At 53.1% G+C, this 27,671-nt stretch overlaps 1 protein-coding gene across 1 annotated transcript; it reads left to right on the top strand.

The window, feature by feature from the left end:
- Positions 1–946: 946 nt before the first annotated feature.
- COPZ1 (COPI coat complex subunit zeta 1) lies at positions 947–26,968 on the top strand. The gene is made up of 9 exons (XM_004601563.2): positions 947–1,028; positions 17,095–17,163; positions 19,043–19,124; positions 19,745–19,836; positions 21,490–21,545; positions 23,042–23,119; positions 23,234–23,285; positions 24,597–24,635; positions 25,396–26,968. The coding sequence occupies exons 1-9, from the start codon at positions 1,011–1,013 to the stop codon at positions 25,441–25,443; spliced, it is 534 nt and encodes a 177-aa protein (XP_004601620.1). The 5' UTR covers positions 947–1,010; the 3' UTR covers positions 25,444–26,968.
- Positions 26,969–27,671: the final 703 nt, after the last annotated feature.

Below are 27,671 nucleotides of genomic sequence, written 5' to 3'. Positions count from 1 at the left end.
GGAAAAAAGAAAAGAAAAGAAAATTCCTTTGGGGATAACATACAGCAATAGGTGTCCCTGGCCCAACTAAAGGAGGTGGAATCTGGCACCAAGGAAACCAGGGTTAGGGGAAAGCTCAACTTCATCAAAACCCTTCCCTATTGTGAAATCCCTGCATTCAGTAAACTTCTCTTTTCTCATTTTGCAACGGCATGTCCCTACTGGAAAACCGCAGACCCTGTTCCTTATACCCCTTCCTAACCTGGGCTCTTTACCCCTCTGCTCTCCTGCTTTGCTGTCCAAAATTTCTATCTCTTTTCTTATCTGCCAAATAAAATCTGCTTTTAGAAATTCACTGATTTTTTTTTTGTCCTTCCCTGGACCCCACAGAGCTTGAGACTCCACTTTGGGGAGATTATTATTGTAGCAATCAATTCCTGGTGGCCTCGATTTGTATGGTTAACCCGCCGGCATCGTTTGGTTTTTCTCTACGGTTGAGCCGGCTTTCTGTGAGGATACTGAGTGACCTGAGCAAGTCTGAGCCGAGAGCTACCAAAGTTTAACCAACTCTAGTGCAGCCATCAGGGACAGGATGGGGCTGAAATGGTGTGAGCTTGCAGGGGCTGCCAGTCTTAGGGCTTAAGGAGACATAGCGCCCCCTAAAGGAGGTGCGGATTAAAGTTGCCAAAGAGGCCTCTAACCTCACGTGCTCTCCTCCCAGCCAATTGAAAATTAAGAATCGCTTCCTCTGTTCCCCATGGAAACAACCCCGCCCCGCTGACCCTCCCGCCCCGTTCGCGCGTGAGGTCTTGACCTTTTATTATACCTAAGTGTCAATCAAATTTTTGCGCCTCCTGGTTGGACGTCTGTCTTCCGCTGAGCAAGCTAACGCACAGATTGGTCAATAGGGCTAGCGCTGGCAGCTGGTTATCCAGTAGTCTTCACGTAAGGCGGGGCCTAGCGAGGACGTAGGTCCAATCAGCGGCGGCGTTGCTTTTGCGACTCCACGTCGGCACCAGCTGCGGGGCAAGATGGAGTCGCTGATCTTGGTAGGCGCTGGAGGGGCAGCTGAGATGCTGCAGTGTCCCGAGGGCTCGGGGGCCGGGCTTAGCCCGACCGGGAGCGGGGAGAGGGGGGTGTGCCGGGTACTCCTCCGGGCCTGAAGGCTCTGTGGGCCCCTGGGAAAAAGCGTGGCCTAAGGCAGGAGCCTCGGTGCTGGGAGGAAGCCCTGCCCGGGCACGGGCAGAGTTGGCGGAAAGTTGAAGGGAGCAGCGCGAGGCTTGGGGGCACGCGGGGTCGGGAGCGTGTAGCATTGCTGCCCCTCGGGTCCCCGGCTTCTTGGCACTGTTGGCGTTCCGATTCGCACTTCTCCAAACCTCTAAATGCGTCCCAGTTTTGACTCACCCTGTTGGTTGTCACGGCTTGCCTCTTGGATAATTCCCTTTTACGTTTCCTTTAGGAAACTGTCTTCCTTTTCACTTCGGTTTTCTTTGAAACACTGTTACGTGGGTCTGTCCTGATTTTTACAAATCAGTGTCTTTTAAGTTCTGGAATACCTAGGAGATTTAGTATGGATTGCTCAGTGGTGTTTTGTTTAGTTTTGTTTTTTTCCAAACTCCTTATTCTGTCCCCCCCCCCCCCCCCGCCCCGGCCACTTATGACTTTAGGAATTGTTACAGTAGGATCTAAGATGCTAAGTCATTCGTGATTGAAGAACTTTGGTGCTGGTTAGCCATGTGACTGACCCTTTTTGCTTCGTATTTGTGCGTGTGTGGTGCCAGGAAGTAGAGAGAGAGAGAGAGAGAGAGAGAGAGAGAGAGAGAGAGAGAGAGAGAGAGAGAGAGTGTTTTACTTTACTGAATGAGTATTGTGTGATATTTGTGCGTGTGAGTGGGGTGTGTGTGTGTGTTTTACTTTACTGAATGAGTATTGTGTGATATTTGTGCGTGTGAGTGGGGTGTGTGTGTGTGTGTGTGTGTGTGTTTTACTTTACTGAATGAGTATGTGTGTGATATTTGTGCGTGTGTGGTGCCAGGGAGTAGAGGGGTGTGTGTGTGTTTTACTTTACTGAATGAGTATTGTTGATATTTGTGCGTGTGAGTGGGGTGTGTGTGTGTGTGTTTTACTTTACTGAATGAGTATGTGTGTGATATTTGTGCGTGTGTGGTGCCAGGGAGTAGAGGGGTGTGTGTGTGTGTGTGTGTGTGTGTTTTACTTTACTGAATGAGTATGTGTGTGATATTTGTGCGTGTGCGTGTGTGGTGCCAGGAAGTAGAACAGATTCATCAGATTAATTTCTTACAGGTGTGTGTGTGTGTGTGTTTTACAGAATGAGTAGATTCATTTCTTACAGGTAGGTGTATGTGTGTTTGTGTGTGTTTTACTTTACTGAATGAGTATGTGTGATATTTGTGCGTGTGTGGTTCCAGAAAGTAGAACAGATTTATTTCTTACAAGTAGGTGTGTGTATGCTACAGAATGAGTATGTGTGTGATATTTGTGTGTGTGTGTGTGGTGCCAGGAACCAAACCCAGGACTTCACACATTGAAAACACCCATTATACTGCTGAGCTTGTATAATTTGAGTAGTAAAACCCATTATACTACTGTTTCTTGCCTTTTATTTTAGCCCGGGTTCATGTGCACACTCACATCCTCACATTTTGATTACTCTTGCTTCTAGACCAAAGTCTTTCTGATGTTACCGTAGATCCTCATTAGGTACAAGAATTCCAGGCCTCAGTTCTCTTTCAAAATAGCAAAGATAGGAGTAATTCTTTATCATTACAGGGATTGGTTAAGTTTAGATAGAAAACTTAAAATGCAAGTAATTTGCCATATTCTCAGTACAGTTAATATGTACATTGACTGTTTCAGTATGGTATGTGTTTTCAGGCAGCTGATGTGCCAGAAAGCGATAACGTATGTGAGGCCAGTACTCTACCACCGAGCTACACCCCTGCCTCTTGGAGAGCTCTTTTAACATGGGATCTGTCTGTGAGGGTATTGAGGAAGTTGTATGTGAAAAAATTATTATTATTCCTCTTACCAGCTGTTCCTCAGTGAAAGGTACTTTTTCCTTAGGTCAGTTTTCTTTATTTGGGGGGGGCGGGCATACACAGCCATCCCCAGGGCTTACTCCTGGCTCCACACTGAGAGACTCTTGGTGGCTATTGAAGCCAGGTGGACGGCATGCAAGGCAAGCACCCTACCCACTGTAGTGTCTCCCTAGCCCCTTTATGTCCAATTTTAGTCTGTACCTAAGATGCTGCATTCATGCATTCACAGTTACCTGCATAGTGGTAAGATACTCCTGACAGCAGTGTTATTCTTTGTCACGAGGAACCTAGTTTTGGGGATTAGGGTAAACCAAGGTATAGGGAAAGGGGTTGCTCAATGAAACATGTCACAACCAGGGTTACATTTTGATTACTCTTGCTTCTAGACCAAAGTCTCTCTGATGTTACCGTAGATTCTCATACTATGGACTTTCCACCTCTTCAGTATGGAAGGTTGTACTTTGAACTGTCAGGAAAAGCTTCCGTTGGGGACAACGTACAAATAGTTGCACAATTCTTATACGTGTCAGAGTTCTTAGGATGCTAAACAAATGTTTTCCTTCCTCTGTCAGCTTTTCCCGGTGCTCTTTCTGCTTTCATTAAGCTTCAGAACTCCAATTTAGACTTTGTATACCTTTCTCACCATTTCAGCATTTCTTTGCTGGAGCTTCAGAGAGGATCTGTTCTAAGTAAGGCATTCATTATATGGAATGAATCGGCTTTTCTCTTTACCCACAATGGCATCCTTGGGAGAAATGAAAAAAACATTCATTTTAGTAATTTCCAGTGTTCAGTGGTTAAGATAAATCGTAGTTAAGAATCAGTGATTATTTTTATTTTTTATTTCCTGTTGGGTTTTTGGGGGCCAGACTCAGGCCCATGTGTTGCCGGGCCTGAGCCCAGGTCTCCTGTAGGCTAAGTTTGTGCTCCGGTCTTTTGAGTTACTTACCTGAACTGATTCCTAAATTATAATCTCTTTCTTTTTGTTACCTCAACACATACTGACCCACACACCAAAAATTGTACCCTCTGTTATTGCTGCATCTGAATCAGAATTACCCTTGCTCCCTGCCCTGTTGTTTTTGAGTGGGGAGGGGGTTGGCCTCCCAAGCAGTGTTCAGGGGACCTGGGGCCATTCCTGGCAATATTCAGTTAACCAGGCAGTGCTGCATGATGGCAGTTTGGGGGTGGGGGTGGTCACCAGAACTGTACCCGGCAGTGCCAAGTGGTGTCGGAGATCTAACTCTGGATCCCTGAGCTGTCTCTCCCGCCTTTATTGCTCCTTTATTTTATTTTATTTTTTGCTTTTTGGGTCACACCTGGCGATGCACAGGGGTTACTCAGAAATTACTCCCGGCGGTGCTCGGGGACCCTGTGGGATGCTGGGAATCAAACCCGGGTAGGCTGCGTGCAAGGCAAACTCCCTCCCCGCTGTGCCATCTCTCCAGCCCTCCTTTATTTTATTTATTTTTGTTTTGGGTCACACCAAGCGGTGCTCGGGGGACCATATGGGGGATTGAATACAAAGCAAATGCTCTACCTGCTGTATTATTGCTCCAGCCCCACTGATTTTTTTTTTTTTTAAGTTTGTCCTTCGGGCCTATAGCAGATAGGTGCTTGCTTTGCATACAACCAACCCTGATTCATTCCCTGGGATCACATATGAGTCCCTGAGCCCTGCCAGGAGTAACCCCTGAACTCAGGATCAGGAGTAAGCCTGGAGCACTGTTGGGTATGGCCCAAAAACTAAATATAAAAATGAAATTTGGTTTTGTTTTTTTTTTTTTCTTTTTGGGTCACACCCGGCGATGCTCAGGTGTTACTCCTGGCTCTGCATTCAGGAATTACCCCTGGCGGTGCTCGGGGGACCATATGGGATGCGGGAATCGAACCCGGGTCGGCCGCATGCAAGGCAAACACACTACCCGCTGTGCTATCACTCCAGCCCCTGAAATTTGTTTTTTTCGGGGCCATGCCAAGTCAATGCGGGAAGGTGGGCAACTCCTGGTTTCGTTGCTGGGGGTAGAACACCTGGGCTCCCAGCCCCTCAACTGGTCTTTTTTTTTTTTTTTTGGCTTTTATTTTGGGGGGGTTCACACCTGGCGATGCACAGGGGTTACTCCTGGTTTATACACTCAGGAATTAACTCCTGGAGGTGCTCAGGGGACCATATGGGATGCTGGGAATCGAACCCGGGTCAGCCACGTGCAAGGCAAACACCCTACTCGCTGTGCTATCACTCCAGTCCTCCCCTAATAGTATGTCCTGATAATTCATCGTTTTCTTGGTGTAAAGTGTAATGATCCTCTGAGTTTTACCTTAGCTCTCTTCTGAACTGAAGTGCTTACAGTGACCGGTGGTGTTTAGCCGTCACAGTGGACGCCTTAGGGAGGGCTTCCACCTCTGACATTGCTTTGGGCGAAGGAGATGGCTCAGAAGACCCGGAGCACAGGCTACACATGTGGACGCCCTGGGCTGCATCCTGAGCGCCGCCAGGTGTGGCCGGTGTACTCTGAAAGAAATTTTAGTTTCTTTCAGACCAGAGCGAGCGAGGTAGCTCCGGGGGCTGAGTGCCTGGTTTGCATTCGAGAGGCCTGGTTGGATCCCTAACACCACATGGTCCCCCAAGCACCACCAGGCCTTACCACGGACCAGCAGGCTGGGTGTGGCACAGAAGCAGAACAAATAAAATCCCATTAGACTTCTTTTTTTTCCCCCAATTTTGAAAAACATTTTTTTTTTATTGAATCACCATGATATATACAGTCACAAAGTTGTTCATAATTGGGTTCCAGTCTTACAGTGTTCCAACACCGACCCCTTTACCACTATACAATTCCCACCACCAATGTCCTTGGGTTCCCTCCCACGGCCTACCACCCAGCCTGCCTCTGTGGCGGACACTTTTCTTTCTCTCGCTTTCCTTTTAGGCACCCTGGTTTACAATACTGTTACTGAACAGTTATGTATACCACTTTACCTCTTCTCTATCCTTCTATCCTACCACGCCCCACAACTTGCGGCAGGCTTCCTACTAGGGATGGTCCTCCTGGCCCTCGTTTCACTTTCCTTAGGTATTATTCTCCTACCATGGTATATATATATATATATATACCATGGTAGGAGAATAATATATATATATATAGCACCGTAGCACTGTCATCCCGTTGTTCATCGATTTGCTCGAGCGGGCACCAGTAATGTCTCCATTGTGAGACTTGTTACTGTTTTTGGTATGTTGAATACGCCACAGGGAGCTTGCCAGGCTCTGCCATGCAGGTGGGATACTCTCGGTAGCATGCCGGGCTCTCCGAGAGGAACAGAGGAACGGAGGAATCAGACCCGGGTCGGCCGTGTGCAAGGCAAATGCCCCCTACTCTCTGTGCTATTGCTCCAGCCCATAGATCCATATATATATATATATATATATATATGTATATATATGTATGTATATATATATTTGTATATATATAAACCATGGTGGAGAATATCCTGCAATTGAGTGAGATCACTCTGCCTCTGTCCCTCTCCCTATTAGACTTCTTTTCATATTTGTTTCCTATTTTGACTGGGCCTCTAGGAATATCTCCTCAAAGCATATTCTTTTATCTGCACCTCTGCAAGTTATGCTGCCATAGGTTATTGAGAGTGGGAGGATAAACTAGAAGAACCATCAATTGAAGGACGATCTGATCGTCTGAATTTATAAATACCAGTAAGTTCCCTTCATTTAGGCACTTTACATTTACAGTGCAGCATCTTTCTTTCTTTCTTTCTTTCTTTCTTTCTTTCTTTCTTTCTTTCTTTCTTTCTTTCTTTCTTTCTTTCTTTCTTTCTTTCTTTCTTTCTTTCTTTCTTTCTTTCTTTCTTTCTCTCTTTCTCTCTTTCTCTCTTTCTCTCTTTCTTTCTTTCTTTCTTTCTTTCTTTCTTTCTTTCTTTCTTTCTTTCTTTCTTCCTTCCTTCCTTCCTTCCTTCCTTCCTTCCTTCCTTTCTTTCTTTCTCTCTTTCTCTCTCTCTCTTTCTTTCTTTCTTTCTTTCTTTCTTTCTTTCTTTCTTTCTTTCTTTCTTTCTTTCTTTCTTTCTTTCTTTCTTTCTTTCTTTCTTTCTTTCTGTTTTGGCCTTTTGGGTCATACCTGGCGATGCTCAGGGGGTTACTCCTGGCTCTGCACTCAGGAATTACTCCTGATGCTCGGGGGACCATATGAGATGCCGGGGACAAGGCAAACGCACTACCAGAAGTATTATCGCTCTGCCCACAGGTTTCTTTCTTATGTTAGATAATCTGGCCCTGACTTTCAAGCAGGTCTGTCTGATCTTTCTCAGGCCATTTCATCATCTCACGGGAAAGACTCTTTCATCTTCTTCCTTTCCCAGTGCTTTTAATAATGCTCCCAACATGGGGGCTGTGGATCTAGGACAGCCTGGGAAATAGTTGTCTGGTTGAAAACTTGCCCTGCGTGAGGATGACCAGGATTTGGTCCCTGGCACCCCCTATGGTCCCTGGAGCCCCCCCCCAGGAGTGATCTGTATGTCAGAGCCACGTGTTAAGCCTGAGCACTGCCAGGCGTGCCAAAAAAAACCAGTAAATAAATAAATGAATAATAATGCTTCCAGCCTGTATCATTGGCCTTAGCTTGTTTTGTGATGAGCTGATTTTGGCTGGTCCTCTCTCTCTTTTTTTTTTTGCTTTTTGGGTCACACCCAGTGATGCTCGGGTTACTCCTGGCTCTGCACTCAGGAATTACTCCTGGTGGTGCTCAGGGGACCATATGGGATGCTGGGAATCGAACCCGGGTCCCAGCAAGGCAAACACCTTACCCGCTGTGCTATAGCTCCAGCCCGGTCCAGTTTTTCTTAACTGTTGACAGGAGTGGGACCTTTTGGTTACCTTTTCTGTTAGCAACCTGTGGAACCTTCAAAATGTTGACTCTTGTGCTTCCCTGCCCCCTTTACTCCCTTTCCCCTTCAAAACTGAGTTACTCGTAACAATCTCCATCACCAAGTCTTTCCTCACAGGGTTCATTTTTTTCCCTATTGTCTCTGAGTCCTTCAGTGCTTCTTCACAGACTACACCTCTTAAATTTGTCCCTTTCCTCCCCTCCATATTCAAACAGCACCCCAGTCCCAGACCCAAAGCGTAATCCAAGGACCAGGCCGTGCAGAGTACATCAGGCCTCGTGCGCTGGAGGGAGCTATGCAGAATTCGCAGTGACTCTTAAAGGTTGCCTTTGCTCCGTGGCCTTTGCTTCCTGAATCATTTTAATGGGGCTTTTGTTAAATTCCTTTGGCACTAACAGTAGGGGTGCTTGGCCTAAATGCCCCCTCCCCCTGCTCTGGGCCAAGGTATCAATTACATTAAGCCCCCAAAGCACTCCCATCTCGTTCCTGGCCGTCCCCTGTGCCCCGCTCCCAGCTGCGTCCTTGCCTGGGCCTGGCCCCTCCATTTCGTTAGGAGAGGCAATCTCCGAGCCTGCACCGTGGAGATATATTTCTCAGCCCGGGCGCCAGCAGTGCCAGCGCTGCCCCCGGTGAGGTCCCTGGCAGCCATAAAAATTTTTATTGTGATTATGTTGGTGTCGGGGTGTCCATCTGGGTTATTGCACACCTAGTTTAATTGATTGAAGTTTAATTTATTGACACTTCAAATTAAATGATCAGAATAAACTGTGCTGTTACTCTGGCCGGCTTGTTTTAATGGTTGATTGCTGGAAGCAGACCTTGGCTTGAACTAAAACCCCCGAAGAGCAATTGACGCCGCTTCTAACTCTCCCCGTGTCTTGCCCTCCAAGAAGACCTCGTTATAGATTTCCGACGTATTTCTATATATTTTTCCCCTCTCGTTCACAGTGGTGGGAAGGAGTTGGTCCCCCACAAGGTATAAATTACATCAAAGGTCTAGGGGAGCTGTCACGCCGTCAGAAGCCAAGGGGGCGGGGGGCGGGGCCGCCTGGTGAAGAAAGCCAGGCCCGAGAGAAGCCAGGGAGGCCGCGGGATGAATGCAATTATCCAGGTATTTGAGGGAGCCCAGTGGCAGATTTAGGGGCCGTTTTCATCTAGGCCCTTGCTACTGTTTTTCACTTTATCAACAGGACCCGGTCGGAGTTGGGGTATTGACAGGAAGGCTAGTTAGGGGAAGAGGAACGGGAGGAGCGGAGGAGGAAGGGGAGCACAGGAGTCCGTCCTCCGGCCTACGCCGGTCCGAGTGCCTTGGGAGGCAGAGGCAAGCGTGCCAGCGTGCATGACGGGGATGGCCGGGAAGTGGAGCCCGTGCACATGGCGAGAAGGTGCAGTGCAGGCCGAGGCCCTCCTGAGCCCCGTCGTTTTGCAGAGCACTGACTGGCCTCCACTCAGGTCTCGAGTCTCTCGTACCGCCCCCCGCAGCCTGAGTCTGAGTCACCGTCTCTGCGGATTCTTGACATCCTCTGTCAGTTCTTGTAGGCTGCACGTGAACCCTGTGTCTCCTTATTTGTTTATTTATTTAGCTTCTTGGGTCACACCTGGTGATGCACAGGGGTTCCTCCTGGCTCTGCACTCAGGAATGACTCCTGGCGGTGCTCAGGGGACCCTATGGGATGCTGGGAATCGAACCCGGGTCAGCCGCATGCAAGGCATACGCCCTCCCCACTGTGCTGTCACTCCAGCTCCACCCCAGCTCCACCCCAGCACCACCAACAGGTGTGGTCCCAAAACAAGGAAAATAATTATTGTAAAAAGAAAAAAAGTTTCCCTTGCTGTTAGGGCCTGTGTGCAATGACAGTTGGCCTGGGTAGCTCTGTCTACCAGTTTTCTTTTTTCAGGCTTTTGGGGTCATACCTGGCGATGCACAGGGGTCACTCCTGGCGCTTCACTCAGAAATCACTCCTGGCAGTGCTCAGGGGGCCCTATGGGGTGCTGGGGATCAAACCCGGGTCGGCAGCATGCAAGGCAAATGCCCTACCCACTGTGCCATCGCTCTAGCTCCAGTCTACCAGTATTCTCCACTGCCTTTTCTGGTGTTTGTATAGTCTTCGGAAGGGGACTGAAAGGAAGGGAGAGGAACTGTAGTTCTGCCTAGGCATGAACTTGGGGGAGCGAATTGGCAGGAAGATAACACAGGCTTTTCAGGGGTTTGCAGACGTGGATGGGGAGTGTCCGGGCTGGGGAATGATACACACCGTGGCCGAGGATTCACCAGAAGTGAACCTGGCCCCCGTTTGATTTTTTTCCTTTGCTACGTGACATTTCACTGAAAGCTTTTAGATTACCAACGAAGAAGACAATCAGGGGTTCCCATGTTGCAATCAGGGGGTTCCCATGTTGCGGTCAGGCCTGGGGGCGGGGTGCTCTCTGACTTGTTCACCTGTCTGCCGATGGCTGTATGTTTTCACCTCCATTGTGGTTAACGAGCCAGGGAGTGAGTGGTCCTCGGGCAGACTCCCCCGCAGGCAGGCCTTCTGAATCTTGAGACAGGCCCCAGGGACTGCCTTCCGGAGAAGCTTGGGCCTCTGGAGGACAGCAGCTCAGAGCCACCAGACTTACATTCCGGCGCTCGAGGGGTGTGGCATGACCTTTGCTCCCCCTGCTGGCTGTGTTAGTTTCCTCAGTCATATTTATTAATTTATGAAGGCCACACACATTTATTGAAGTCATGACGGGACAGAGGAGGCAGCCGTATTACGGAAGTGGGTTACTCATTTCCCTCTTCCTCCCTTCTGCACACAGTCTTCCTGTCTTCAGAGGGAACCTCATTAAACCCTAAGCCTGCTTGTATGAACTCCTGAAGTCAGAAACATTTGTGAGTGTGTATTTTTCTGGAAACAGGGCCCATAGATTTCATCTTTTTCAAGGGGGCCTGCAGTAACTCAAGAAAGGTATTAACTTTCACTGATCTAGGTCGGGCCTCTCCTTCTCTGATGAAGAAGCTGAGTCTCAAGGAAAGGGCAAGCTAAAGGTAACGGCTGCTCCTGACTAGAATACAAGGATTTTAAGAATTTAAGAACTTAGGGGGCTGGAGCGATAGCACAGCGGGTAGGGCGTTTGCCTTGCACGTGGCCAACCCGGGTTCGATTCCCAGCATCCCATATGGTCCCCCAAGCACCGCCAGGAGTAATTCCTGAGTGCAGAGCCAGGAGGAAACCCTGTGCATCGCCGGGTGTGACCCAAAAAGCATAAATAAATAAATAAATAAATAAATAAATAAATAAATAAATAAATAAATTGGAGAACTTAAAGAGATTTCCTCAAGGCCGGAGAGATTGTACAGCACTTGCCTTGCATGCTGCCAACCTGGGTTCGATCCCTGGCACCCCAAATTATCCCCCAGTTCCACCAGGAATGATTTTTGAGCACCAACCATGTGGTCCAAAAGCCACACAGAGAGAGGGGGCGGGGGGAGGAAGGGCGGGAAAGAGATTCTTCTGTAGTGTTGGAAGTTTTAATGACTGTATTGGAAAATTTTGTATCTGTATCGGATGCCAAGGTTTTTCCTAGGTGTTTCTTCCTGCCATCTGATATTCCCTAAGATCCACATTGGCTTTCCTCTTTGTTACATTTGGGCTTACGTCAGTTTAGCTCATGTTACTCCTGTTCTTTGCTGAATTGTGCTCCTTGAATTTAAGCTAACCCCTGGGTAGCATGTGAAAACTACTTTTCCCTGTCAAAGCCTTCAGCTAATTCTGTTCTTTTCTCTCTCCTTCCTTCCTTCTTTCCATCCATCTATCCATCCATCCATCCATCTATCCATCCATCCATCAAATCTGGGTTGACTATATGCAGGGCAAGTGCCTTACCCAAACTATTTCTGGCCCCATAACGTTTGTTTTTTGGGTCACACCTGGAGCATTCAGGGCTTACTCCCTGCTCTGTGCTCAGGAATTACTCCTGGTGTGGCTTGGGTACCCTGTAGTGTGCCAGGAATCTAACCCATGGTTGGTTGCGTGCAAGGCAAGCGCCCTACCCACTGTACTATCATTCCAAGCCAGCGAGCAATCTGGCTTCTAATTCTTTCCTTTTCCTCTGAAGTCCTTAGGCTTGTAGGTGGCAAACTAAAGTCCTCCACTCCTAAGAATCGTTTTCATTTTTAAGAAATTGGTACTGGGCCGGAGTGATAGTAAAACAGGTAGGGCGTTTGCCTTGCATGCGGCCGACCCGGGTTCGATCCCCAGCATTCCATATGGTCCTCCGAGCACTGTCAGGAGTGATTCCTGAGTGCAGAGCCAGGAGTAACCCCTGAACATTGCTGGGTGTGACCCAAAAACCAAAAAAAAAAAAAAAAAAAAGAAGTTGGTACAGGACTGGAGAGAGGCACTTTCCTTGCTCACAGCTGACCTGAGTTCGATCCCTGAGCACCTCTGCGGGGGAGAGGGAAAGAAAGAAAGAAATGGGCACAGGAACGTTGGAGAGTGCTCAGGGTACCAGAGAACAAGCTTGGCGTAGGGCAGCTCTGGGTTCTTCAGTCCCCCAGCGTTGCTGGAAGCGAGCACTGAGCCAGAAATAGCTCCTGAGCACTGCTGGGTGTGACCCCAAAACCAAACAACAGTAAAAGAGGCTGGTGGGGCCGGAGAGAGGATACATTTCACAGGGTGTTTTCCTCGCACGTGACCCACCGGGGTTCAGTCCCCCCTACCACATACGGCTTCCCTGAGCACAGAGCCGGGAATAGGCCTGAACACTCCAGGTGTGGCCCCCAAACAAAAAAGAAATCGGTGCTGTTGGGGTGCAGAATACCTGTTTGGGGGGCCAGAGAGGTAGCACAGTGGGAGGCACTTGCCCTGCACGCGGCCACAGGGATTCTGTCCAATGCACTGAGTGAGTGACCTCTAAGTGCAGAGCCGGAAGCCAGCCCTGAGACCCCCGAGTGTGGCCCACGACACTTTGGCCATGTGGAGCTGGGAAAGGAGTCTGGGAATTTCTCCTAGTTCTCACTCTCTTGTTTTAACTTTAGAAATAGGCTGGAAGGAAGAATATCTCCTTTTTAGTTTACCAAGGTGTATCACCCAGCCCCAGGGCCCTATCTCTGACCTGGCTATACGGATTCTGAGTGGGGAATGAAGAACTTTCTAGAATTCCCCCACTGGATTATGACTTGTGCCCTTTTCCCGCTCTGGATAGCATCCTCTAGCTCCAGGAGGCTTTGGGGGATCGCACCAGAATGATTACAGGATTTGCTGTAGCTCCCAGATTGCCTGCCCATCCCCACCCAGCCCCAGAGAGTCTCCCTGAGCTCTTCTGGTGACACATCGTGATCTTAGCCAGAATGCTCTTTTGCTGTACACATTCTAAACAGAGATGATTTGCCTTTTTTTTTTTTTCTTAAGAATGCATCTCAACCAGTTTAGGGGCTGGAGTTGATAGCACAGCAGGTAGGGCGTTTGCCTTGTACGTGGTCAGCATCCCATATGGTCCCCTGAGCAAAAAAAAAAAAAAATGCATCTCAACCAGTTTCATTTATAAGACACGCAAATCAGAGACCTTCCATCTAGATACGTGCCGTTTAAAAAGTTTTGCTGCAGAGGCAGCTGCATGTCTCCTGCAGGCCAACAGGGGGCAGCACGAGGAGTAACTCTTCCTCGTTAATCCTTCATGTGCTGGGGGAGGGGACCCTGGGAGCTGGTCATGTTTTCTCTCCAGGCTTCAGAAGCCCCTGGTTGAGATCAAAGCGGGGTTTGCAGCAGGCTGTTTGCTTGTGCAGTGTTGTTTCAGCTCTCTTGAAGAGTCCGTTCTAAGTTTTTTTGATAACAAAAACATACGTGGGCTCTGAGCCGCTGACCCCTCGCACACGGGCCCCCACCCCCTTTCCAGCACCGTCCTTAGCGTTTGAGGTGGAGTTCTGTTATACACTCAGGCTGTGGGTCTCTGAAAGTCAGTGCATCACAGAACTTTGTCTCGAAAGCTTCCCAGCAGCTGCTCACTCGGGGGCTGGGAGGGAAGAACAGACGCTTTAAAAATCCTTTGAACCGGATTTTTAAACCTGCGCTTGTAGGGTCTTTCTCAGTAATTGGCATTTAATGTATTACTAGGTCAGACCTGGCCCACTGTCCAGGGAGCCCATTTCTCAGTAGCCGGGAGTTATTTATAAACTTGCCCTTTGCAAAAACTCAGAAATGAAATTACATTATCAGTAATGGCTTCTGGGGCCTTTAAACGGGCTGATTTTTATGGTGTGAGAGCAGCTCCCGGCCCTCCCCGCCCCGGAGCGGCCCAGGCCCCAGGCTGCAGAGGATGCGGGCCCAGTCAGGAGGTGGCAGGAGAAGTAAAGGAGACGCCGCCGGCCCAGCTGGGGCTGGTTGGAGCATTAACGCGGCATGTATGGCCTGGCCCAAACCCTCAGCCTTGTGAGTGCGGGTTCCTTGGAAAGCTGCGTCCGCCAGCCTGTCCGCTAGCCTCCTTTCCCCTTCTAGAACTTTGTAATGCCAGATCTGGGCCTCTTCTTAACCTCTCTCTTCCCCCACCCCCTCTTTCTGGTCACACCCACTAGTGCTCAGGTCTTCTTACTCAGGGTACCATGGGGTGCCAGGGATTGCGCCCTGGTCAGCCGCCTGCAAGGCAAGTGCCCTGCCGCTGTACTCTCTCTCTCCCCCCTCCCCTTGCCGTCTTTCCTGTCTTTCATCCTTTCTAGGAAAAGCCGGTGTTTCTCTTCTTGGGATGTTTCCTTGATCACATCCTCTAGGAAGCCAGTGAGAAGATCCAGGAGCAGAAGCCAGGACCCTCGGCTCTCTTGCTCTGCTCTTAGGTTCTCACATTCATTCTCTTCACCGTCTGGCTCCTGGCTCAGCGATCTTAACCCACCAGCCCACAGGCGCCAGAAAGCTGAGAAATGCCCCTCCTGTGTCTTGCTTGTAACTGTGGGTCTGTGGATGGTTTGCAGGTCGGGGGTCTGTCCTCAGGTGTGAAAAGCTTGAAGACCCACTGTCCTAGGTGGCTTGTGGCTTTAGGGTTTTTCTTTTCTTAGGGTTTTATTCTTCCTGGTGATGCCAGACCCGTTCTGTGTTACCAATGCCATGGCGGGGCTTCCTTCAAATGAGCTAGTACAGACGGTGGAGCCCTTGCCTGGCACGCGTCTGACCCGGATTCGATCCTCAGCCTTTGCTCTGTTCCCCCCAGCACCTTCAGGAGTGGTTCCCGAGTGCAGGGCCAGCATAAGCCCCGAGCAGTGCCCGGAGTGGCCCAAAAAACAAAACCCAAAGAACCCAACTCCCCGACTCCTGAGCCTCCCCTCCCTTTTTGGTGTCATCCAGAGCCAAGCGCAGGGCCTCACGCACATAAGGCAAGTGCCTGTCTCAGATGGACGCTGGCCCTCTTCTCCTTCTGGAGTCTCTGAGTTCCAGTAGGTTCTTTACATAGAACAGAAACCTCTGGCGCCTCTCGGAACAGTTGGCTGTTGTAGAGGCTGCAGTTCCTGCGTGCTTGGCACTGATTCTTTCCTCTGCTCTCCTGGGTCTCGGAGAATGTATTTGACCCCTGTGAGGGCTGTGAGTTTCCCATGAGAGGCCAGGAAAGAGAGTAGCAAAGCGACAGATTTCACCCCTAGCACGGGCGGGGATGGTGGCAGCAGGGGAAGCTGACTAGAAAATCAAGATGGTCAGGCCAGTTGGGGAGACAGTACAGCAGGCAGGGCGCTTGCCTTGCATGGGACCAGCTCGGATTCCACCCCTGGCACCCCATTTGGGCCTCCGGCTCCACCAGGAGTGAGCCCTGAGCACAGCTGGGTGTGGCCCACAAACAAAAAGTCAAAGTGAGGGGCTGGAGCGATAGCACAGTAGGTAGGGCGTTTACCTTGCACGCAGCCGACCCGGGTTCGATTCCCAGCATCCCATATGGTCTCCCCAGCACCGCCAGGAGTCATTCCTGAGTGCAGAGCCAGGAATAACCCCTGTGCATCGCTGGGTGTGACCCAAAAAGCAAAAAGAAAAAAAAAAAAGTCAAGGTGAGCTGCTTCCCTAGAAACTGCAAGAGTAGAAGAGGTTTTCTAAAGTAACGTGCATTGCAGTTTGTTTGAGTTTGAGTGTAACCGCTAAGGCTGAGACTGATTTGTCCAAGCACACTTTTATTTTTTTGATTATTATTAATTTTCTGTGGTGTTGGGAATTGAGCCAACAGACTCATGCTCGACCACTGAGCCACATCCCTGGCCCCCAAGTTCAGTTCTTGACGGGGAAAGGAAGCCACTCTCATCTTCAGGCCCCATAGTGTCCTTTTCTCGCCACTTTTTAACTCTCCCCAACATGGAGAAGGTTTTTGTCCTTTCATCCTGGCAAGTGGTGGCCACCTGGAGGCAGTAGAAGAATTAAAAAGAATTAGGATCGAAGGTGGGCTGGAGTGATAGCTCAGCAGGTAGGGGTTCGATTCCTCGGTCCCTCTCAGAGAGCCCGGCAAGCTACCGAGAGTATTCCGCCCGCACGGCAGAGCCTGGCAAGCTCCCTGTGGCATATTCGATATGCCAAAAACAGTAACAAGTCTCACAATGGAGATGTTACTGGTGCCCGCTCGAGCAAATCGATGGACAATGGGACGACAGAGTTACAGTGTTAGGATCGAAGGGTAAAGTTGGGGAGATGAATAATGTTTCGCTCAGGGGCCACATTGAGGAGTGTGTGTGTGCGTGTGCGTGTGTGTGTGTGTGTGTGCGTGTGCGTGCATGTGTGTCTTCGCCTCTGCATTGTAACCTAATACACTAAGGCATTCAGTGGTTTCAGATAGTCTCTTGTACTGCCTGTTAATTAACCTGGTCACATTCCATGTCTACCTGTGCAAGGGAGTCCAGAGAGGCGGGGTGACTTGGAAAATAACTAGCATAATATTTGGAGATGCCCGCATGACCTACCTCAGTTAAACCCTCCGCGCGCACCGCGCGGGCACAGTCTCTTGGAGCTTCTGGTGGTGGAAGCACCCCCACCCTCAATTCAGTTCCTTCCCAGCCTGCTCGCTCTCTGGGGACAGTGTCACGGGCTCGCCACTGTGGGACTGGGAACATAGGGAGTTGCCTCTGCACCCCCTCCGCAGTCGGACTCGGGGGAGGTTGAAGGTTTGCCGGTGGTGGGGGCACCTTCCAGACTGAATGTCTGTCCTGTCTCCGTAGGAACCCTCCCTGTACACGGTCAAGGCCATCCTCATCCTGGACAATGACGGAGACCGACTCTTTGCCAAGGTGAGGCTCCCTCGCGGATTTGTTTCGGAGCAAGACGAAGACTGAGCCTTGAGTTGCGGGACTTGGTCCCCTTCCCTCGTCTCTCTCCACCCTCCAGTCCTGAGAATCCCTCCTCCTTTCTGCACCTGATTCTCCCCAGAGAAAGAAAGAAAACCCAAAGTGCTGCTATGTGAGGGGCCCGCCCCTCTCCTCTCCCAAGCCGGCTTCGGCCTGTTCTGCGACCGGCCCCGGGGCTGGAAGGCGCTTAGGAAATTTGGCCACTGATACCGGCCCAGGTCCATCCCTCCCATCCGTTTTCTCCATCCTGCCAACCCCCGGCGGGAGCTTTCTAGGGAATTCTCTGGCGGTCAGTCTGCAGTTATCACCAGGCCTGTTATCTCCGGACTCCCCCCGCTGAGATCTTTCCAACTTCACAGCTCCTGCAAGAGCGGAGAAAGGACACTCCTCTCTCCTCCCTCCCAGCTTCTCCCCCCCCTCCTGGAGAAATTTTTTCAGTCCCTGGTGTATTTGCTCCGGGTGAGCCTGGCATAAATCAATCAGCAGGTAGAGATTAGTTTAGAATTCACCAGCTGTTCCTCCCTGTAATTGGATGTAACTATGCAGGACACCTTTTGAAACAGTTATCCAGTTACTAAATGCCAGACCTGTCATAGGTCTTCAGCTGACTGCGACGGATTATCCCCTGAAGAGCAGCGCGACTTAGCAGCCCGCGTCGCCACCCCCTTGCCAGGGAGAGCTCGGGGGTGGGCGCGGCGTGCAAGATCGCCTCCCGCGTCTTCCCAGCGTGCCGCAGAGAGGGCCGGGCTGCAGGGGAGCGTGGGCTGGGGCTCGCCCTGCCTGATGGAGGGACTCATTGAGCCCGGGGCCTCGTGCGAGGGAGGCAGGTGCTCTGCCCCTGAGCTGCGTCCCCTGGCCCTCGGTTGGCCTTTGCTCAGAGGTTTTTTTTTGCAGCCTCGTCCTTTTGCTCTGCTCCGGCCGGTGGGGGAGAGTCTAAGGAAGTGCTCTGTGCGCTCAGCGCCTTTCTCGGCTCGGCCCCCTGGCAGGGCGAAGCCCCTCAGAGAACCTGAGGAGAACAGGGTCAGGATTTCTCCCCTGGAGGCAGCTGGGGGCAGAGCCTCCGGCGAGGGAGGGCCCTGGAGTCATACGGGAGTGGGTAAGGAGCTTGCCTTGCGCGTGCCCGAGGTGGTTGCTGCCCAGCACCCCGTACGACCCGAGTACTGCCGGGACTGAGCCTTGAGCATAACCGAGCTACCCAAAAAACAGCGCCCTCTCTGTTTTTTTTTTTCTTTTTGGGTCACACCCGGCGATGCTTAGGGGTTACTCCTGGCTCTGCGCTCAGGAATTGCTCCTGGCAGTGCTCGGGAGACCCTATGGGATGCTGGGATTGAACTTGGGTCGTTCGCGTGCAAGGCAAACGCCCTCCCCGCTGTGCTATCACTCCTGCCCAGCGCCGCCTCTTTCAAAGAAAAAAAAAAGTGAAGTGGAGGATGGAGAGATAGGGTGCCCCCCTTGCCTGTGGCCGACCCAGCTTCAGTCTTTGGCGCCCCATATGGTCCCCTGAGCCCCGCCAGGAGCGATCCCTGAGCGCAGAGCCAGGAGTCAGCCCAGAGCACAGGCAGATGTGACCCCAACCCACCTCCCCCCAAAATAAGGAACAGAAACATGAGGTGTCATTGCTGATCGCAGCAGCCTGTAAGCATCCCGCTCTGGGGCCACGAGATGGTACATCTTTGGTTTCATGTTTACTCACAGCTCGGTCACTGCCTCTGCACCGTTTCCTTCTCTCATGTCAGTATGTCTCTCACCAAGAGCCAGGGCAGTCACTGACCATCCCCGGCTCCCAGCCCTAATGCCCGGTCCCTCCTCTCCCTCCGAGCAGTACTATGACGAGACCTACCCCAGTGTCAAGGAGCAAAAGGCCTTTGAGAAGAACATTTTCAACAAGACCCACCGAACCGACAGTAGGTTGTTTTCCTTTCACCGTTGCACATGTCGGGGGGCGCCGTGAGGGGGAGAGGGCGGTGGCCGTGCTCCGGACGCAGGCTCAAATGACTGGTTCCTTTTCCCCGTTCCTCCCTCCTCCCCTCATATAATAAACTCTTCAGAAATGTAATGGGGAGGTGAGTGTACCTCACGCGGGAATACCGTGCTGGAAGGTTGGCTGTTAGCTACCTGTCTCGTCCCTGGATTTATGAGCCTCCCTTGACAAATTTAACTGCAGCTCTGCTTATTGTACCGCATCCATTAGGGCAGGTAAATGGAAGTGTGTAAAGGTGACCGCTCTGCGTTTTCACCTCCGAAGGATCGACTGGTACCCTGACTTAGACAGGGAGGAGAGTCAGGGCTGTGGGGGGAGGGCGGCCCGTGGAGAAGATACATGTAGATGCCCCCCTCCCGCCGAGTTTGTCATTTCCCTTCTGCTGCCACCAGTCTGAAAAACGCAGGGCAGCATCGGTCTCTGGGGTACGTGACACCCCAACTGACTTCAGGCCCAAACAGCTGGATTCTGGGAGCTCTTTGGTAACCCTCTGGGCGGCTCCTGGGCTCGGCCACCCACTGTCTCCATTTTGCCCCCTTCCAGGTGAAATCGCCCTCCTGGAAGGGATGACAGTGGTCTACAAGAGCAGCATCGATCTCTATTTCTATGTGATCGGCAGCTCCTACGAGAATGAGGTGAGTCTTCATCTCTTCCTGCGCTGTCCAGCCCTGGTTCTGGGCCGACTCTTCTCACTCACTGCCCTCCTCAGGCCGGAGGAAGCCCCCACGCGCCTCGCAGCCGGGCCGGCAGAGGAGCCGGTCAACAGTGGCAGTGGCCTGGGTCTGTCTTTACTTTTATCTCCAGGCAGTAGGAGCCTTATATGACTTATTACTTACTAACAGACAACATCGGCGGCCTTGTTTATTTCTTTATTTTTTGGTGCGGGTTTCAAACTCAGCACCTCAGACATGCAAAGCTTTTGCTCTGGATTTCTTTTTTGTTTGTTTGTTTTTTGGGTCACACCTGGCGATGCACAGGGGTTCGTCCTGGCTCATGCACTCAGGAATGACTCCTGGTGGTGCTCGGGTGACCCTGTGGGATGCTGGGAATCGAACCTGGGTCGGCCAGGTGCAAGGCAAACGCCCTACCCACTGTGCTATCGCTCCAGTCCCCGCTCTGGATTTCTAAGGTGTGGTCGGGGGTAGAGGGATTCTTTCCCCTCCTGGGAAGGCTCCACACTTCATTCTGTTTGGGAAGATTAGCTAACATCCTGGGTTAGGCCGAAACCAAATTCTGAGTGGTTCACTCGAGAAAGCCAGGGTTAGTCCTGCTTTCTGTTTACAGAAGAGACGGCCTCAGCTAAACAGCTTCCAACGAGAGTAACGAAGTCAGAAGAGGCCCACTCATAGTCCGAGGCAGAAGCCACTCTTACTGGGCCTTACTTCTGTAAGGGTTTGTCACGTCCTCGCTTTCTAAATCTCACAGCCCTCGTGTGAGTCGTGGACAAGTGGCCTCGTCTTACGGAGGGAGGAACTAAACCAGGAGCAGCCGTGTGGACTCTCACCTGAGCACTGTTGGGCTGGCAGGGGAGAGGTTGTGTGGTCTGACCCGGTAGTTGGCCCGGGATGACCCGTTTGAGAACGGCTCATCTGTGCTCTCGGGCGGCCCGACCCCGGAGCCCCTGCGCTTTTCCCAGCACTGACTCGGTGCCCGGTGAGTGCTCTGCCCGCCAAAGGCCTCAGCTATTGCTAGAGCAGGGACAGCCGTGGAGGACCTGGAGAGGACAGTCCTGTTGGAAGAGTCCAGCCGAGGAGAGCCCGCACACCTGCGGGGCATGGCGCGGGATCCGAACCTCGGGTCCTCGGGGGCTGGAGCTGTAGCACAGCGGGGAGGGCATTTGCCTTGCGTGCAGCTGACCCGGGTTCGATCCCTGGCACCCTATATGATCTTCCCAGCACCGCCAGGAGTAATGCCTGAGTGCAGAGCCAGGAGTAACCCCTGAGCCGGGTGTGACCCAAAAAGAAAAAAAAAATAGAGCACGGGTCGTCTTGTTTGTGCTCACTTTGACCTTATGGTTTTGGTTCTTTGTGACGGGCCCTGTCTTTTGGCGGGGTACTGTGTGTGTGTGTGTGTCTATCTGTCTGTGTATCTGTGTGTCTGTGTGTGTATCTGTGTCTGTGTCTGTGTGTCTGTGTGTCCGTGTGTGTGTGTGTGTGTGTGTGTGTGTGTGTGTGTGTGTGTGTGTGTGTGTCCCCTCTTTCTAAGTCTGTGTCTTTGAATTTTAATGAATCGCAGGGTTTTGTTTTTAGGTAGCCCTGAACCTTACCCTGCTTTCTCTGTCCCCACAGCTGATGCTCATGGCTGTCCTGAACTGCCTCTTCGACTCCCTGAGCCAGATGCTGCGGTGAGCAGGCCCTTTCTGACATGTTTGTGGGAGACAGTCACTGCTCTTCAGGCCCAGGGCCGGGGCAGGGATCAGCCTCCTCCAGGGAGCTGCCTTTGCCTGAGAAGCGGGGAGGGTTCGATCACAGTCACGTGCCCTGCGGCCGCGGGAGCCAGGACGGCTGCCATGTCCCTGTCTCCCTGTCTCCCGACCCACCCCTGGAGTAACTGTCCTAGGGAAGGGGATTGGGAAGTAGCAGAACTTGACCCTGGGCCGGCTCTCCGGTCCCTGCGCAGCCCTTGCCCGAGCTTCGGGCACACGACAGGGACTTGTTCCGGCTTTGTTCTTTGCCCGAGAGGTAAAGGGGCGGCAGATGATCAAGCCCCGGATGGAACAGCTGTCGAGTGGGGCCAGGCTTTCAGCTTTGTGCTTCACAGTCTCGACCCTTCCAGAGAACAGGGAGACCATGCACACGTTCCCCCCCTTCCTCCCGCCCCGCTCCCCGCTGCTGATGGACAGGGGAGGGGGGCCCCCCCAGGTCCTTTTCCTGAGAGCACGCTGGGCCCTGCATTCCTCGGCAGCTCCCAAGTGAGCGCGGCCCAGACAGCCATCCGGCGCTGAGCAGCAGGCTCCCAGCCCCACACAGGCAGCGGGCGAGCGGCTCAGGTTTCCTCAGGAAGGGGGTGATTTATTTCCGAGCCAGGTGAATGAATAGACTTCATTCCTGTGATCTAGTGAGAGAGTCAAACTGACGGATGCGAGTGGCCACATGCACCAACCACCGGATCTGAGGCTGGTTGATGCGGGTCCTGACCGCCCCCCCCCCCCGCCCCCACCGCGCAGTCTGCCTCTCAAGGCCAGAACAGAGCTGGTGAAGGGGGGGGGGCGGGGCCAGGGCTCAGAGCAGGGCCTAGAAGGTTCCTCCGAGGAGAGAGTGTGCTCTCCCCTCCCCTCCCCTCCCTTCCGTCTGAGCTCCAGCCCCGTTTGTTTCTCTTTCCTACACACGGATGTCAGGGTTTATGAGCTTGGCACAGCCGCCCCCCACCCCCACCCCCCCATTTGGCAGAGAGGGAGAAACATAGCCCTGGGTGATCGGCCCTCGAAAAGTGCAAGACTGACTAGCCTGACTGTAGTTTAAAACATTTTTTTTTTTTTTTGCTTTTTGGGTCACACCCAGCGATACACAGGGGTTCCTCCTGGCTCTGCACTCAGGAATTACTCCTGGCGGTGCTCAGGGGACCCTATGGGATGCCGGGGATCGAACCCAGGTTGGCCGTGTGCAAGGCAAACGCCCTACCCGCTGTGCTATCGCTCCAGCCCCAGTTTAGAACATTTCTTCTCAGCTACTCCTGATCTTTACACGGCACGCAGCAGTAGGACGGGGGGTGAGAGGCACCGGCTCCTAAGATTTTCTCTGCCATAGTTACTTCCCTGTCTGTGTAGCTGGGGACATAGTTAAGGCCCCGATACTGTCCTCAGATCCCTCTCACACAGCCGTTTTTCCCTCTCCTCCTCAGGAAAAATGTGGAGAAGCGAGCCCTGCTGGAGAACATGGAGGGGCTCTTCTTGGCTGTGGATGAGATCGTAGACGGCGGGTGAGTCCTCTGAGGGGCCAGGACTGCCCTGGGTCTGCGGCGGGGGCAGGTGGGTGGAGTGGTCAGAGTGGCCCTGAGGGAAGGTGACCGCGGCTCCCTTCTTTGCCTTGACAGGGTGATCCTGGAGAGTGACCCCCAGCAGGTGGTGCACCGGGTGGCACTAAGGGTAAGCAGAGTGGGTCCCTCCCCGCCCGGTCCCCGTCCACCCACGCTCTGACCGCGTCCAAGTGTCCCTTGGACATGGGCGCTGCCTCCTCCCCTCTCGAGTCCGCGTTGTCCCAAAGAAGGGAGGCCGAGGCCCCGGCTTTGCCTCTGGCCCGGTGCCGGCATCGCCTATCCCCACTGAGGCAGCGAGCAAGTGAGTCTCCCCCCCAACACTTCAGAACTCGAGGTTCCCGTGCTCTCCCTTTGGGGACTGAGTCCCAGGGCCTGGGCACGGGATCTTGCTGGTCTCTTCTGTCTTTTCTAAGACTCTCAGGGCGGGAGAGCTGGTGCAACACGTCAGGCACTAGTCTGCCTTGCATGAGACGGTCCCGGTGCCCATCCCTGGCATCCCACGTGCCCATCGGGGGCCCCCCGAGCCCCGCCAGGAGTAATTCCTGAGTGCAGAGCCAGGAGGAAGCCCTGAGCATGGCGGGGTGTGGTCCAGAAATCAGAGAGGAAAACCCCAAACCTCCCTGTGCGTCAGGAAGTGCTTACGGGCTCTCGGCCCTTAGGTGCTCACGGTAGCAGAAAGGTTCCTCTGAGCAGGTTCCAGGGCTGCCGGGGAGGTGAGGGGTGCAGGGCGCACCTGCCCCGCGTGATGGGGGTGCAGAGACGCGCGAGCACTCACCACTGTCCTGGCTCTGACCTCCACTCGGTGAAGACTGACAGTGCCGGGTAATGGGAAATCTTCTCCCTTAACTGCCTGGGGCTCCATTTGCATAGTTTAATCTTCTCCTCTAACATATGTCTCTATGTGGCAAGAGAGAGGCTTCCCCCGCCCCCCCCAGCTCCCTCCTTCCTCTTCTCAGGCTGCTGTTGCAGCAGTTTATTTCTTCAAATTAACATGCTGTCGTTACCCATCAGGCCTTGCGGGATCCATTAAACTACCCCCGGCTCCCCGCATCCTTCCCCGCGTGATATTGATATTCAGGGAAGGTCTTCTCTGGCTGGGGAATCAGGTCCCCTACACCCAAGTTGGGGACCTGGTAACCTACTGATTACCTGGGATGGAATTCATGTTTGAGGAAGCTCTCCCGCCGTGAAAGAGAGGACAGACGGACAAAATGACCCTTCCTCCCGCCACAATCCCCCTGGCCAACTAACGTGGTGCTGTCATAGGCCCCAGAAGGGACCGAGAAGTGGAGGGCCCCTGCCCTTGGCTTCAGTTTCAAGGACCACCTCCCACTTTCCCATTTCCGTCCCCACACCCCACTCGCGTGTCCCTGCACGTCACTCTCTGCCCTCGCTGAGTGCTTGTCTCTCTGTACCCCAGGGTGAAGATGTGCCCCTCACGGAGCAGACGGTGTCTCAGGTATGGCTCTCTCCCTTCCTGCGCCCCAGGGTGGGCGGGGTCCTCTCCACCCGCAGGAGACTACACACGGAAGGCACATCTTTCGGGGCTCCCTCCTATTCCAGAGAACCGGGGCTCATCCTTCTCGGTGCTCCCTAGCGTGCCCCCTCCCCCGGCCCCCTCTCCTGGTCTCTCTGAGCGGTGGCTGCAAGCCCTGCTCGCTTGGTACCCTCCCAGCCCTCCCCGCCCGGTGCCTGTCAGTGATTTACTCCCCAGCAGAGGCTGGCCTTAAGCAGATGGTCTGTATGCGTGCACACACTCTCTTTCTCTTATTATTCAAATGAGGACTGAGCTGGAGATGCATATTCCAGGAGAGGCGGCTTGTGGCTCCCCTCCTCGCCGCTCCTTTGCAGATAGATTGTCTTCCCGGTGCGGGCTGGGGGGCGGGGCGGAGCCGGGAGCCTGTTTCCTCCCCGGCTGGAATTATCAACAAGTCTCTCTGATGTGTGCTCCTCCTCTTCCAAACATCTGCCCGCTAACCCCTAGTCTGGTTTTGTTTTGGGTTTTTTTTTTTCCTTCTTTCTTCCCAGGTGTACCTCTTATCTCTTTGTCCCCCCCAGTGGATTGGATTTGGGGGGTATTTCCCAAACTGAAGGTCCCCAAGGACCTTAGGGAGCTTCTTCCCATCCCTCTGCCCTGGGGCATTTTCTGTTTGCCTCCCGCCCCCCCACTCCCGGGTGGGGGCCTCCTCCCAGCCCTCACGCAGCCCTTTCCCCGGCAGGTGCTGCAGTCAGCTAAAGAACAGATCAAGTGGTCGCTCCTGCGGTGAAGATGCCCCGTGCCCGGCTCCCGCACCCTCCCAACACTCCACACGTCTGCTGTGACTTCTCATCCAGACCCTCAACTGATGCTCTCAGGGTCCTCTCTGGGATTAGAGGGACCCTTAATCCCCCCACTCCACTGGGTGGTGGTTTGCCCCCCCCCCACCCCGGCTCCCGTTCCTCCCCTGTGTGTGTGCTGTTCTGCGGTAAAGCTCCCGGTGGAGCTGGGCACACGCGGCCTCGGAGGCACCTCTCTCCTTGGACACTGGATTTTGCTCCCAAACCTTCCTACACCACCGCCGCCCCCCACCCCGAAAAAAAAAATCTTACTCCTCAACTTCTGTGCCCTTTGCTGCAGCTACACTTCAGATCAAAGCAGGAGAAAGAATGTGCTGAGTGTTTTCCTCCCTCTGCCTTTGCCATCCCAGCAGCCCATATGTCTGTCCGGCCGGAGAGAGAATTCCTCTCCGGGAAGGGTGGGGGGAGAGGCCGGGCCAGTCTCAGCCGCAGGCCCGCTTCACTGGCCTCGTCCTTTTCTCCCACGCCTTCTTTCTGCGCCCCGCGAGCAGCAGGCAGGGGACAGAGTGGAGGCGCGGGGACTGAAACTATTGAAGGGGCCTGGTGCGAATTCTGCATTTCAGGCGCAGCTGCATTCTCTCCCCCATCCCGGTTTCTCGCGTCAGAACTGCTGTAGTCTGGGAGGTGGCCGAGGGAGTGTCCGTCTTCTCGCCCACCTTTTCTGCCAGTTGGGATCTCTGCCCGACTTGTCCTCTCTCTGGGCCCTGGAGCCGAGCCAGTCCCCTGGACTGAAGCCCCACTCCAGTCTTGGGAGGAAGAGGAGTTTCTGCTCAGAACCGGGGGAGAGACTGAAATTTATGGCTTGGGCCTCTGGGCGCCCCCAGGCCCCGCGGCTCCCCCACATGCTTGCGTTTCTCTCCTCTGCCGGGCCGCAGGCTCCGCTGCTGCTGCTGGAAGGAGTCTCCACACTACCTCAGCCTGACAGCTGGGCCCGGCCCGGCTAGGTTGCTGAGAGGTGAGGTGCCTTTCTCTCCAAGGCCCGGCACTGGCATTTCCCCAAGAAGCAGGAGAATGGAATACTCACTCTCGGCTCTGATCACACGCACACACTCTCTCTCACACACACACACACACACACACACACACACGCATACACACACACACACGCATACACACTCACACACACGCACACACTTTCTGGAGACCTCAGCATTCTACCCCACCCACATAAACCACACACACACACACACACACACTCTCTTCCCAGAGACCTCAGCATTCTACCTTACCCACATAAACCACAGACACACACACACACTCACACACACACACTCTTCCCGGAGACCTCAGCATTCTACCCCACCCACATATTGCCAGTCCTTCGTGACTGAAGGGGGAGTGGTGGGCACATTGAGGAGGCCTTTTTGTGCAAAAGAGATAGTCCAGAGTCAGGAGCTCGCCCCCTTCGTGTACTGCGCTGTGCAGAGAGGAATAAAACAGGTTTCTTTTTCCAAACTGCCTTTGTGTGATGTTTCTGTTCCTCTTCCTCTCTTTTTTGGCAAGCTGCTCCTATGCCTCTAGCCCCCCCCCCACCTCCCACTCCCCATCTTATAATATTTCTTCCCTCCCACCCCCGGGACTCCCCCAGCACCCCCCCCTCCAACACACCCCTAATTTACGGGACTGTTTGCCTCCTTGGCATCTCTTCGTCCCCTCGCCTGGAAATTGGCGCCAGGGGTAGTGGGGATGGTATTTTCTCAGTGGGAGTCCCAGGGAACCGAGTTCTTCCCCCACCACCCCAGAGCCAGCTGCCGGCTCCCGCCTCAGCCATTAGTAACCCAGAGCCGCGCACCTGCGTGGGGCGCCCCTCCAGCCCGGGCCCCCTTCCTGCACCTCCCACCCCGGCTCTGAAATGGCGCTGAGCGGGTTATTTATCGGAGCCAGCGCTGCTCCAGAAGGTCAGGACGGTGGTGTAAATAACCTCTTCTCGCCATTTCCCCGGCCCTCCAGAGCCCGCGCCCCTCCCCCCCTCCACCTTTATTCGCACAAATGAATGTGGCTGGGCTGGCGCGGAGCCTGGCCCTGCATCTTAATGGGGCGGTGAGCTCACAAGATGGATTTAGCTGGGGGGGTTTATGGTTGCCGCGGCGACTCGAGAATGCTTTGGTTTTCTTTCCCCCTTCCTCTGCAGGATTGGAAGGGGGGGGCGCGGGTCAGT

This window comes from Sorex araneus, chromosome 2, assembly GCF_027595985.1.
Source record: "Sorex araneus isolate mSorAra2 chromosome 2, mSorAra2.pri, whole genome shotgun sequence".
Classification (NCBI taxonomy): Eukaryota; Metazoa; Chordata; class Mammalia; order Eulipotyphla; family Soricidae; genus Sorex; species Sorex araneus.
Note: the sequence above shows the minus strand (reverse complement) of the source record. Positions and strands in the feature narration are given on the sequence as shown.